This window comes from Erinaceus europaeus, chromosome 7 (assembly GCF_950295315.1).
Source record: "Erinaceus europaeus chromosome 7, mEriEur2.1, whole genome shotgun sequence".
Lineage (NCBI taxonomy): Eukaryota > Metazoa > Chordata > Mammalia > Eulipotyphla > Erinaceidae > Erinaceus > Erinaceus europaeus.
In genome coordinates this window covers 108,050,496-108,064,733 of record NC_080168.1, presented here as the reverse complement: position 1 = coordinate 108,064,733, position 14,238 = coordinate 108,050,496, and the positions used below count along the sequence as shown (strand labels likewise).

Here is a 14,238-nt window from a genome sequence, read left to right as displayed (position 1 = left end):
CCCTGGTGCCAGGTACCTCCCATGTGGCACTGAGCTATCCTTTTTTTTGAATTTTTATTTATTTATTTTTTTTGTTGCCCTTGTTTTTTATTGTTGTAGTTATTATTATTGTTGTTATTGATGTCATCATTGTTGGATAAGACAGAGAGAAATGGAGAGACGAGGGGAAGACAGAGAGGGAGAGAGAAAGGTAGAGACACCTGCAGACCTGCCTCACCACTTGTGAAGCGACTCCCCTGCAGGTGGGCTCAAACTGAGATTCTTGAGCTGGTCCTTGCGCTTTGTGCCACATGCACTTAACCCGCTAAGCTACAGCCCCACTCCCCCCGCCCTTTTTTTTTTTTTTTTTTTTAATCAGTGTACTGCTTAGCTCTGGCTTATGGTGGTGCAGGAAAGTGAACCTGGGACCTGGGAGCCTCAGACATGAGAGTCTCTTTGCATAACTATTATGCTATTTACCCCTCTCCCCTTTTTTTTAATTAGATACAATAAAAAGAAATTGACAGTTGATCAGAAATTGAGAGTGCTCCGGTAAAAACAACAACAACAACAAAACACCTGATCTTATAGTGGTCCGGGAAGTGGCATAGTAAATAAAGCATTGGACTCTCAAACATGAAGTCCTGAGTTCAGTCCCCAGCAGTACATGTGCTAGAGTGATGTCTGGTTCTTCTCTCTCTTCTTATCTTTCTCATTAAGAAATAAAAATTTTAAAAGACAGAGAAATTGGGGGGGAGAGGGAGATAGGTAGAAAGAGATACCTGCAGGCCTGCTTCACTATTCCTGAAGCTTCCCCCCTGTAGGTGGGAAGTGGGTTAGGTAGGTGGGAGAAGCCTCAAACCCACCTCATTGAGCACTATAAAGTGTGCACTCAACCCAGTGCACCACTGCCTAGCCTCCACTTTTTTTTTTTTTCCTCCAGGGTTATCACGGCTGGGTGCTGGCACTATGAATTCACTGATCCTTGTGGCTGTTTTTTCCATTTTATTCATTAGGACAGAGAGAAGTTGAGAGAGGAGGGGAAGATAGGGTGAGAGAAAGATAGATACCTGGAGGCCGGCTTCACTGCTCTGAAGTGACTTCCCTGCAGGAGGGGAGCCAGGGCTTGAACTGGGATCCTCACACAGGTCCTTGCGCTTTGTACTATGGAAGCTTAACCCAGTAAGCCACTGCCTGGCCCCTACCCCCATCTTTTTTAACCAGAGAACTGATCAGTTCTGGTTTATGGTGGTGGTGGTTGGGGGGGAGGGGGGATTGAACCTGGGATTTCGGAGCCTCATGCATGAGAATCTCTTTGCATAACCATTATGCTATCTATTCCTGCCTACTTTTTAAAACAAATTATTTATCTATGAATTAATTAGAGATAAAGATAGCACCAGTTGGCACATGTGTTGCCAGGGATTAAATTTAGAACCTCATGCTTGAGGGTCCAAAACTTTATCCACTGTACCACTTCCTGGCCACCCTAGTAAACTGTTCTTCCACCTCTGAAGGTGTCTTTATTTTATTTTAGTAATTTGTTTATTTATTTGTTGAGTGAGTGAGTGAAAGAGAACCAGAGCATGACCTTGGCACACACAGTGCTGGGGATCAAGCCTACAAGTTCATTACTGTCATCACTGCACCACCTCCCGGGTTGCCTGAGAATCTTATAAGCCAGGGTTATGTGTATAACACAGCCCTGCTTCTCAGAAATGTGTTCTGAGCACCTTACCATGGGTGGGCCAGAGGGGAGAGGACTACTTTCATCCTTCAAGGTTCATCATGCCCAGTCTGCTGTCTCTTCTCTCACAGGTGAAAGGCCATTCCACTGTAACCAGTGTGGCGCCTCCTTCACCCAGAAGGGGAACCTGCTTCGCCACATCAAGCTGCATTCAGGGGAGAAGCCCTTCAAATGTCCCTTCTGCAACTATGCCTGTCGAAGGCGGGACGCACTCACAGGCCACCTCCGCACACACTCAGGTCAGTGGCCTGGCTGGTGGGAGAGGAGGGGGCAGAGCCTCAGTGCACCAGTACATGGAGCTCAATGATGTTTCTCATATTTGGAGAGTCATAGTATCTGTCGTTGAGGAGGGCAAAGAATTCACAGAATGGGTAGAACCCAATTTCCTTAACCCCTTCTTGGGGGACAGGGCCCCAGGGGGAATTTGAGGGACTCTCAGATGGGGCACACCAAGGATGTGGCGACACCTGCCACACCCCAGAGCAAAGGGAGCATGGGTGACGTTCTTGACTTTTAACAGTCATCCACCTTGACTTTGACTTTGTTTTAAAGTTCATTCTGATGCCAGAACCATCTGTGCCCCATCACCCACACCTTCCCCCAACTTCTGAGCACCAAAGGAACCCCACCCCTCCCATCTGCCTCAGGCCCCACACCTATCACCATCTTAACCTGCCCCCCAAGCCCCCAAAACCATTCTTCTGCCCTCTCCTTTACTTCCTGCTGGTTCCTGTAAATACCCTGGGGCCTCCCAAACTAGAAAAAAGGGAAAGAAAGGAAAGAAAGAACATGTCATTTATGTCCCTCATCCCAAAAGGCTGTCACTTTTCCAGAGACAAGAGCCAGTCCAGTGTGCTTGAAGGCCAGTGTTTGGAGCAGTTCCAGGGAACTAAACTAACCAGATTTTCTAGCCCAGCCAAGACGGTTGAAATCAATGGCTATCGAAATCAGCTGGACAAATAGCATTTCTGAAACATTTTCTAAGTTTAAAGTTTTGGTGTAGACTTGGGAAGAGGCCAGGAGCTGAGCTGGCAGGAAGGAGGGAGCTTGAGATTGGGAAGAGACAGGAAGAAGGGTAGAGGGGAAAATAATTAGCAGGATCTGTCCTTGGAAATTTTCCTTGCTGCTTTTCTCTCCTCCTAAACCTTCCTGAGCCAGGATTTAAAGGGACAGAGCAATCCCCTCACTACCCTCTACTTTTTTTCTAGCCACCCGCCTTCATCCAGGTTCTTTCACCTTGGAGTTGGGCCCTCTTTCTTTAAGTTTATGAAGAAAGATTGTTGTTGATTCATCTTTTATGATCTTTTATGAAGCATTTACTGTGCACAGTTGATTATTGATAGCTAGCAAACTGAAGCTTAGGAGGTGGGGGCCAGGGGGTGAACAAAGCAGGATAACCAGTCACAGAACTATGATACTGTCTCACTGGAACCACATCAAGCTGCAGTGCCAGAAATCTACTCCTTTTCCTCAGAAAAGGGGCAGCTCCTCCTGTTGGTTCAGAAAAAGTGTAGTCTAGCTCCTAAAGAAAAATTTTGTTCTTGATTTTAACTTTATTTATTTAATGGATAGACACAAAGAGAAATCGAAGGGCCAGGTGGTGGCTCACTTGGTTGAACACACTTATTACCATGTGCAAGGACCCAAGTTCAAGCCTCCTGTCATCCTGTCCCCCCCCCCCATTGTAGGGGAAACTTCATGAGTGGTGAAGCAGTGCTGCAGGTGTCTCTCTTTCTCTATCTCCCCCTTTCCATCTCAGTTTCTCTCCGTCTCTACCCAATAAATAAAGGAAAAATAAATAAATAAATAAATAAATAAATAAATAAATAAATAAATAAAACATTTCTTAAGAGTAAAAAACAGTGAGAGAAATTGATATGGAAGGAGGGATAGAGAGGGAGAGATATTTGCAGGACTATTTTATGGCTTGTGAAGCTTCCCCCTGCAGGTGGGGATTGGGGGTTTGAATCTGGGTCCTTGCACGTGTGCCCAGCTGGGTGTGCCACCTACCGGGCCCCAACTCCTAAAATTGTTAGTAGCAACAGCAGGTTCAGCTGAGTGGATTTCAGGTGTTGTTCCGTAAATTGTTAAGGATGGAAGCAGGCATAGATGTACTGCTGGGCCCCCATCTTTGTAAGATGCTTTCTATTCTAACCCACACTAGAAAGATAAAGGGGTTCCCCTACCGGATGTTAAAGTGCTTCTTCCAGAGTTCTGGGTGGGTGACATTTACTTCATCCCCCCAAAGACTAGTTTTATAGAGCAAGAGTAAAATGGCGATACACCGATCAATGTCGAGGTTAGACATGTGGTGGAGGGAGGTCCTCACTGCTCAGTAATAGCAAGATACATAAAATTAAGCATACAGTACTTTATTCTTCTTTTTCTTTTTTTTTTATTCTTTTTTTTTTATTCTTCTTTTTCTTCCTTTCTCTCTTCCTCTTTTTCTTTCTTCCTTCCTTCCTTTCTTTCTTTCTTTCTTTCTTCTTTGCCTCCAGGGTTATTGCTGGGGCTTGCTGCCAGCAGATAGGACAGAGAGGAGTTGAGAGAGAAGGGGAGGAAGGGAAGTTATAAAGAGAGAGAGAGGGAGTCGGGCTGTAGCTCAGCGGGTTAAGCACAGTGGCGCAAAGCGCAAGGACCAGCATAAGGATCCCGGTTGGAGCCTGCCAGCTCCCCACCTGCAGGGGAGTCGCTTCACAGGCAGTGAAGCAGGTCTGCAGGTGTCTGTCTTTCTCTCCCCCTTTATCTCCTCTTCCTCTCTCCATTTCTCTCTGTCCTACCCAACAACAACAACAATAACAGTAACTACAACAATAAAACAACAAGGGGAACAAAAGGGAATAAATAAATATTTTAAAAATTTTTTTAAAAAGAGAGAGAAAGACACCTGAGGACTTGTTACCACTTGTTAGGCGTCCCCCCTGCAGGTGGGGATCCAGGGACTTGAACACGGGTCCTTGTACCTAGTACTATGTGAGTGTAATTGGGTGCATTGCCACCTAGCCCCCACTTGGCCTTCATTTTCTCCACGTGTCCTCTTGAATATACCATCTCTCAAATGTCATCTACAAAAGAAGTGGCAATCTGACTTTTCCCAACTATTTTTCTTCAGTACAAACAAAATCTTCATGACCTGCTTATTTATTTATTTATTTATTTATTTATTTATTTTATTTAAATGAGAAAGATAGGAGGAGAGAGACAAAAAGCCAGACATCACTCTGGTGGTGCTGCTGAGTATTGAACTCAGAACCCCATGCTTGAGAGTCTAATGCTTTAACCACTGAGCCACCTCCAGGACCACCCTGTTCTTCTTCTTCTTCTTTTTAAAGATTTTATTTAATTATTGATGAGAAAGATAGAAGGAGAGAGAAAGAACCAGACATCACTCTGGTACATGTGCTGCCAGGGATTCAATTTGGGTCCTCCTGCTTGAGAGTCCAATGCTTTACCTACTACACCATCTCCTGGACCACCACCCTGTCCTTTTCTTTTTTTTTTTTTTTTTAGATATTTATTTATTTTCTCTTTTGTTGCCATTGTTGTTATTGAACGTCGTTGTTGTTGGATAGGACAGAGAAAAACGGAGAGAAGAGGAGAAGACAGAGAGGGGGCGAGAAGGATAGACACCTGCAGACCTGCTTCACCGCCTGTGAAGCGACTCCCCTGCAGGTGGGGAGCCAGGGGCTAGAACCAGGATCCATATGCTGGTGCTTGCGCTTTGCACCACGTGTGTTTAACCCGCTGCGCTACCGCCTGACCCCCCCTTTTTTTTAACACAATTACTTGAAAATTGATTTAATGTAATTTTTTAATATTTATTTTTATTTATTCCTTTTTGTTGCCCTTTTTTTTATTGTTGTAGTTATTAATGTTGTTGTTGTTGGATAGGACAGAGAGAAATGGAGAGAGGAAGGGAAGACAGAGAGAGGGAGAGAAAGACAGACACCTGCAGACCTGCTTCACCACTTGTGAAGCGACTTCCCTATAGGTGGAGAGCCGGGGGCTCGAACCAGGATCCTTACACTGGTCCTTGTGCTTTGTGCCACCTGCGCTTAACCTGGTGCACTACTGCCAGACTCCTCATTTCTCAGTTTACATAACAGTCTAGCCCCCCAACTAGGCCCTCCACCATCATGTTCCAGGACCTGAATGCTCCCCCCCACACACACCCCAGAGTCCTTTACTTTGGTGCACTACACCAAATTCAGATCAAGTTTTGCTCTGTATAACTTGTTCTTTATTAAAAAAGAAAAAAAAAGGCATGGGAGTGGACGGTGGTACACCCGGTTAAGCACACATAGTATTAAGTACACAAGGACCCATGCAAGGATCTGGGTTCAAGACCCTGGCTTCCCACTATTGGGAGATGCTTCACAAGCGGTGAAGCAGGTCTATAGGTGTCTATCTTTCTCTCTCCCTATCTCCCCCTCCTCTCTCAACTTCTCTCTGTCCTTTCCAATAAAATGGAAACAATATCCACCAGGAGCAGTGGATTTGTGTGCTGGCACATAGCCTTAGTGATAAGCCTGCAGGCAAAAGAAAAACAATATTTAAAAAGAGGAGGCCAGGGGCAAGTGGTGGTACATTCGGTTGATCACATGTTACCATGCACAAGGACCCAGGTTCAAGTCCCTACTCTCCATTATAGGGGAAGAAGCCACTTTCCAAGTGATGAAGCAGAGTTGCCGGTGTCTCTCTTTCTCTCTCCCTCTCCATCTCATTTTCTCCCTGTCTCTGTTCAGAGCACTGCTCAGCTCTGGCTTATGGTGGTGTGGGGGATTGAACCTGGGGCTTTAGAGCTTCAGGCATGAGAGTCTCTTTCTATAACCATTATTTTATCTACCCCTGCCCAATAAATGTATATTTTAAAAGTTGGTATCCTTTTTTTAAAAGAAAATTTATCCATTCATTTCTGTTGTATAGAGACAGAGAAATTGAGAGGGAGGGAAGGAGGAGCCAAGGGAGACTGACACCCGCAGCCCTGCTTCGCCTCTTGTGAAGCTTCCCCTTGCAGGTGAGGGCCAGGGGCTTGAACCTGGGGCCTAGTGCATTGCAATATGCTGCTGTCCTGCGTGTGCCACCACTCAGCCCCAAAGTTGGTGTTCTCTTGCTTTACTTATTATATTCTTTATTTTCCTACTTTTTTTTTTCTTTGTCTCTTCTCATAATTTCCTTTTTAAAAATTAAATTATTATTATCTTTATTTATTGGAGAGAGATAGCCAGATATCAAGAGGGAAGGAGGAATTAGAGAGAGAGAGAGAGAGACCTGCATACCTGCTTCACCACTCCTGAAGTTTTCCCCATGCAGGTGGGCTCATAATTTCCTTATCAGTGATGTTTTTCTGGGGTTCTAGCTCTCTCTCTCTCTCTCTTTTATTGCCACAGGAGTTATCATTGAGGTTCAGTGCTGGCACTATATTTCTACTACTCCTGGTGGCCAATTTTTTCCTTTTTTTTTTTTCCTTTCTATTTTATTTGATAGAACAGAAAGAAATTGAGAAGGGAAGGGGTGAGAGAGAGAGAGACCTACAGACCTGCTTCACTATTCCACTGCAGGTGGGAAGCAGAGGCTTGAGCCCGGGTCTTTGCACATCATAACATGTGTGCTTAACCAGGTTTTTGACTAATCAGACCTCTCTGGGACTCTCTTGGTATCACAGAATAGAGGGACAAAAAGAAAAAGAAACAGTAAAACCTGGCTAGGTGTGAAGGCAAAAATATAAGAAAAGGTTCATGAAAGCTGCCCTTCTCCACATTAGCAGATCTAAGGGTTCTCTCTCTCTCTCTCTCTCTCTCTCTTTATGCCAGCCCACCGTTTCCCCCAAACCAAAATAGATAGCTCATAAGAAAAAAAAATCCCCTTGTCTGATAAACAGCACTTACACAGTCTGCCACATGGAAAGGTTAAACCACAGGCTAGGCCCCAGACTCTGCGATCCTGGGGTGGGGCCAGCATGTCTATGCTAGGAATAATCCCCCCACCAGGAGTCCTGGGGTCCTTTCTCCATCTGAGCAACAGTTTGGACATCTCAAAGGCTACCAGTAATCTAAAGCTACAAGCCCTGGGTCCCTTCTCCCTTCCCATAGTTGAGCTTCTTCTCTCTTCTCCAAGACTTGGCCATTTGCTTGTGCCTGCAGCTGAAGGCTTGGGGGGGGGGGGGGGGTGGAGGGAAGGTGGTTGGGGAGACAAGCAGAAGAATCCAACTGAGCAGTCTCCCTCTCTCCTCATGCCAGTGTACAGCTGGCCCCTAGATGGGTGTGTTGAGCCAGGCACAGGGAGAAGAAATTCTGATGCCCTTTCTCTCCTCTCTCCAAAGTCTCCTCGCCCACAGTGGGAAAACCCTACAAATGTAACTACTGCGGCCGAAGCTACAAACAGCAGAGCACCCTGGAGGAGCACAAGGAACGGTGCCACAACTACCTGCAGAGTCTCAGCACTGAAGCCCAAACTCTGGCCGGTCAGCCAGGTGCGGCTCTAGGCAGGATTCTGGGGGAGGCTGAGGGCAGGCCCAAAGAAAGTGCAAAGCTAGAGTGATTCGAGCATCTCCCCTTGGTTGGTGCTGCAGGGAGACTCAGAGACGCAGAGGTAGGAGAGAGAGTATAATGGAAGAGAGAGAAGACAAGGAAGTGTAGAATCAGAGGTCAAATGTATAGTTTCCTCCAAACAATCTGAGGTGTTGTTGGGATCAGTTCTAGATGAGGCAAAGCAAACAGAGCCCAATTTCCCAACCATCAGTGGGACCTCCCTTAGCTACTGGCCTGCTGTTTTTCTCTAGTCAAAGGCTGCTACTACCTGTCCCCACCTCCCCCACTAGGTGATGAAATTCGTGACCTGGAGATGGTGCCAGACTCCATGCTGCACTCATCCTCCGAGCGGCCAACGTTCATTGATCGTCTGGCCAACAGCCTCACCAAACGCAAGCGTTCCACCCCCCAGAAGTTCGTGGGTAAGAGTTCAGTTGCAGAGGAGACATGAGCTTTAAGCCACTGCTCTTCTAAATCTGTTGGGTCTGGCAGTTTGGCTGAGGGAAAGAAAGCAATCTGTGGTCTCTGGTGCTCAAAATCTATCTGCAGGGCAGAAGGAGAGTCAGAAGGTAGGATGGGCCATGAGAGGATAGCAAGTCAGTGTAGAGGACTCTTGTGGAAATTGAGAGGAGAGGGTCAGGAACTTAAGCTCTTCCAGATTGTTTTGTTTTCAAGATTTACTAGTGAAGTAGACAGAGTATCACTGGCACACATGATGCTAGGGACCCCAGGGCCTCGTGCTTTTAAATTCACAGCTCTAGTCACTGCACCACCCCTCAGGCCACAACTATCCTAGGTTTGTGTTTGTTTTTGTTTTTATCAGAGCACTGCTCAGCTCTGGTTTATGGTGAAACTTTTAATGCCACAAGCATAAAAGTCTTTTTTTTTTTAAAGATTTTATTTATTAGAAAGATAGGAGAGAGAGAAAGAACCAGACATCACTCTGATACATGTGCTGCCGGGGATTGAACTCAGGATCTCATGCTTGAGAGTTCAATGCTTTATCCACTGTGCCACCCCCCAGACCACAGCGTAAAAGTCTTTTTGCATAACCATTATGCTATCTCCCCAGCCTAACTCCCAGCTTTTAAGAATAGTATCTAGGTGGTCCAGGAGGTGGTGCAGTGGATGAAGTGTTAGGTCCTCAAGCATGAGGTCCTGAGTTCCATCCTGAGTAGCACATGTACCAGAGTGATGTCTGGTTCTTTCTCTCCTCCTATCTTTCTCATTAATAAATAAAATCTCTAAGAAAAAGAAAAAAGAATAGTATTTAGGGGCTAAGAGAGGGACACTTAAGTCAGAGGGAGGAAACAAATGAGTAACAGATGAATCAATGAATGTGAGTTCTTTCCCCACTTGGCCCTAGTCACTAGCTAAGTAAGGACTCTAGGCTTTCCAGAGAGTACTGAATTTTTTAAAAATATTTATTTATTCTCTTTTGTTGCCCTTGTTGTAGTTATTGTTGTTGGTGGTGGTGCCGTCGTTGTTGGATAGGACAGAGAGACATGGAAAGAGGAGGGGAAGACAGAGAGGAAGAGAGAAATATAGATACCTGCAAACCTGCTTCACCGCCTGTGAATCAACTCCCCTGCAGGTGTGGAGCTGGGCGCTCGAACCCGGATCCTTATGGGCCGGTCCTTGTGCTTTGCGCCACGTGCACTTAACACGGTGCACTACCACCTGACTCCCAGAGAGTACTGAAATTTTAAAGACCAGGAGGCCAGGACGGAGAACTTCTTTAAGATTACATCGAGAGTCAGAGTCAGGAAGTGGACCAACCTAACCTCAGGAAAAGTAAATGAGGGATAGTAGATTAAAAAAAAAAAAGAGGAAGCCGTAGCCCTGGGGAACTCAGGAATTCTCCAGACCCAGCCCTGCTGAGATCCTCCTCTCCACAGGTGAGAAGCAGATGCGCTTCAGCCTCTCAGACCTCCCCTACGATGTGAACTCGGGCGGTTATGAGAAGGATGTGGAGTTGGTGGCACACCATGGTCTGGAGCCTAGCTTTGGGGGTTCTCTGGCCTTTGTGGGGGCAGAGCATCTGCGTCCCCTCCGCCTCCCACCTACCAACTGCATTTCAGAACTCACACCCGTCATCAGCTCTGTCTACACACAGATGCAGCCCCTCCCCAGCAGACTAGAGCTCTCAGGATCCCGAGAAGCAGGTGAGGGGCCTGAGGACCTGGCTGACGGAGGTCCCCTTCTCTACCGAGCCCGGGGTCCCCTGACTGACCCCGGGGCCTCTCCCAGCAATGGCTGCCAGGACTCCACAGACACAGAGAGCAACCACGAAGACCGGGTTGGTGGGGTGGTCTCCCTCCCTCAGGGTCCCCCACCCCAGCCTCCTCCCACCATTGTGGTAGGGCGACCCAGTCCCGCCTACGCCAAAGAGGACCCCAAGCCACAGGAGGGGTTGCTGCGGGGCACCCCAGGGCCTTCCAAGGAAGTGCTTCGGGTGGTGGGTGAGAGTGGAGAGCCCGTAAAGGCCTTCAAGTGTGAGCACTGCCGTATCCTCTTCCTGGACCATGTCATGTTCACCATCCACATGGGTTGCCATGGCTTCAGAGACCCTTTTGAGTGCAACATCTGTGGCTACCACAGCCAAGACCGGTACGAATTCTCTTCCCACATAGTCCGGGGGGAGCACAAAGTGGGCTAGTGACCTCCTGTCCTCCCCTCAGTCTGACACTCCACTGCCCTCCCACAGGAACCATGCTCTGTCCCCACCCCATCCCCAGTTGTACTTTGTAGCCCCACTGCTGGCTGGCTACCTGACTGCACACTTGACCCTGACCCTCCTCGGCTCTTTTCCTCCTCTGCCTGACTGATCTACACATTGTGATGAAACAGGTCTCTTTGCTTACGTTTTTCCCTTTGTCCCAGCATACTGAGTTACTTATTAATATGATGAGTTGCTTTTTTTTTTAATCAGTCACTTGCCCTCCCACCCTTCTGCCCACAGTCCCCTTCACGTAAGGCCTCATTCTTCTCTCTGTGATTCTGCTTTCTTCAGCAGCTCCAGGGGCGAGAGGCTTCTCTTAATACTAAGAGACCTTGAGCTTCTTGCTTTAAGTTCTACCTGATCTGACTCTTCCGTTCTCAATGCTAACAGTTCCCTCTGGCCCATCCCAAGCTCTGTGGCATTATATCTCCTCTCTGGGACCCTTCAACCTGGTACTGCATACCTCTTGTGCCCTCTCACTTTAGGCAGCTTGCACTACTCTTGACTGAATGAAGAATTTCCTCATTTAGAAGTAGGAGGGGCTGAAGAAATTCTCCCCAGGAACCATTGGACAGAGGGCCTTCTTGCTGGCTCACTGGTAATCTGAGCCCTCCACCCCCAAAGTCCACACTCGGGATCTCCCTCTAGGTATGATCTCTCCCTTTCCTCAAATGTTCCCGACACTACTCTCCTCTTCGATTTGCCAGTCCACTCAGTGGTGGTCTTCTCTCCTTGGACTGCCCCATTTTTATATCCTCAGGGGCCATCTCTAGGTCTGAAACCCTCTGTCTTGGACACATTGGGAGCCATCGGTGCCTAACTGGAAACCAGGGCATGGGAAGGAGGTGGGTCTGGATTCTTCTCTTTCTCTTCCACCGCTCAAACTTCTAGTAACTCTTCACCCTAGTGACCTTCCTAGCTTCTCGGGGGCTCCGGCGGTCCCCATCCTGTAAGATACTAACTAGTGGGCTGCTGCCTGAATGACTAGGGGTATTTTGACCCCTCAGTCATGCTGCCTTCTTCTTACCCCCTCAGCAGGATCCAGCCTCTCATCCCTAGGCTCCTGGGCCCTGTTCTTAGCAGTAGTGGGGAGGAAAGGGTCTCCTTTTCTCTCTTCTCATTCTTAATAGAACCAAAAATTATCCCAGGATGTGCAAGGGTATGTGCCCCTCACCCCTGATCCACTCTTGTTCTAGCAAGAGTGATATGGGATGCAACTGAACTAGGGGGTCACCCTTTACTCATTCCTTCTACACTCAGCTCCCAGACACAGGGCAGCAGGGGGCATGCTCCTCCTGGCTCCTAGAGACCCCCCTGGCTACTTGGGGCCCCTAGGTTTCCATCCATTCGCAAGAAGGGGGCAGGAGGAGCCTCAGCTCCACTGCAGGTGGAGGGCTCGGTCTACACCAGTCCCCTGACTGAGGCCACAGCGATCCCATCCTCTGCTTCCTTGAGATTCAAACCAAAGGCTGTTTTTCTATATTTAAAGGAATAAACAAAAAGAAAGTAAAAACCAAACACAACACCTCACAAGTTATAACACTTGGTCCTTTTCTCTCTCTCTCTATCCCTCTTTCTTTCTATATATCTTTTCCTTATTGACTCTTTTGCCTCCTACTTTTCTCACTCCCTATCAGGGATAATTGGGGGGGGGATGATAACGGGTTGGCTAAGGACAGACCATGGGTTTAGGGCTCTTAGGAGCTCTTCAGAGAGTCTTACCTTACTCTTACGGGAAGGGAGGAGACCACAGAACAAGCAAACACGCTTCTTCCTCCTGGTTCTCCCCCACTACTTGGTCTCCTCAAGAGAACCAGATTGTCAAGGAGTGGCGCTGGGAGTTGATTGTTCCTCCTTGACAATGTAGCATAATAAGCAGATGCTATCAGGGTTAGAGAATGGGGGAGTCAGCTGAGAGGAGAATAATCTCCAGAGAAGAAGTGCAGCTTCTCAACAGAGGGGAACTGGCTGCTTATTTCAGGATGCCAGTCCACCTGAGATTAACATCAGAGCTTCTCCTTAACTGTTCTGGTTACTGAGCCCCTTCCTGTTAGCCCACCTCCTTCCACCTTTTCTGTGTCTGCTCTGTCTTTAGTGACACCTCATAAGGACTAGTTCCTTCTGGGTATCTGGGGTGCCCCTCCCACCCTACTCCCCAGTCAGCTTTGGCACCTGTAACCTAAAACATGAAAGACTGTGCTCTGAGGCTGAACTCTGAGCCCGTGATAGCAGAGACTGGAAGGCAAGACCAGGTGCTAAGGAGGGAGAGAAGTGCTCTCCTTCTCTCTCCAGACCATCACTGCACTTTAACCAGGGTCTTAGGTACAAAATCCTACTTTCCAGAGCCTTCTAGCTCTGGGACCTCAAACATCCTCATGCTCTCTCCCAGCTCCTTTTGCATTAAAAAAATAAAATAAAATAAAAATACCTGAAACCCACAAGGAGAAAAGAGGTGTTTTCCTTTTATACTGATATTCAGAATCCACACCATACAGAGAAATTTCTAAATAGACACTTTTCCAGATCTTTTTTCTTTTTTTCATGTCATTGTCCAGGCTGCAGAAAGGATTTTATAATACTTCTGGCAGCTTCTTTCCTTGTGTACATAATATATATATAGTATATATATTTTTAATCAGAAGTTATGAAGAACAAAAAAGAAAAAAAAAACACAGAAGCAAGTGCAATACCACCTCTATTCTCTCTTCCGCTCCCAGGGTTTCATTTGTAGCCTATGCTTGGTGTCTCCTTGGAACTTACCCTTTCAGCCCTCATCCTCTGGTATCCTGCCCCCCTCCCCCCTTTTTAAAAAATTTTTTCTCCTCTCAAGGGGCGTTAAGCTAGCTTTTGAGACTTATTGCAAAACATTTTGTATATGTAATATATTGTAAGTAAATATTTGTGTAATGGAGATAAACTACTGTAAGTTTTGTACTGTACTGGCTGAAGGTCTGTTATAAATAAACATGAGTAATTTAACACCCCTGGTTGTTTTTGCTGACTTCCTTTATCTTGTTTTTCTGCTGGGGGGAGGTGGGGAGGGGTGGAGAGAGAGTTCTTAGCATTATATTGTATTGACTACTGAACATTTTGAAAGAAAAACAAGAATGTTGCTACAGAAGAATTTTCAACCTAGATTGTGGAGACATTCTACCATGATCGCTTCCACCGAGCTAGAAAGAAGGGGTAGCAACATAGCTCAGCACTTGATGCAGCAGAGTTCTTAAATTCTTCTTCTCCTTTTTTAAGATTTTTTAAAA

At 46.8% G+C, this 14,238-nt stretch overlaps 1 protein-coding gene across 1 annotated transcript in view; it reads left to right on the top strand.

The window, feature by feature from the left end:
• IKZF4 (IKAROS family zinc finger 4) overlaps positions 1-13,961 on the top strand; it is a 19,816-nt gene extending 5,855 nt beyond the window's left edge. The window contains exons 5-8 of the mRNA XM_060193525.1: positions 1,798-1,965; positions 8,049-8,198; positions 8,547-8,678; positions 10,155-13,961. Of these exons, the coding sequence (XP_060049508.1) occupies positions 1,798-1,965; positions 8,049-8,198; positions 8,547-8,678; positions 10,155-10,915 (1,211 nt within the window). The 3' untranslated portion in view covers positions 10,916-13,961. The remainder of the gene's footprint in view (positions 1-1,797; positions 1,966-8,048; positions 8,199-8,546; positions 8,679-10,154) is intronic.
• Positions 13,962-14,238: the final 277 nt, after the last annotated feature.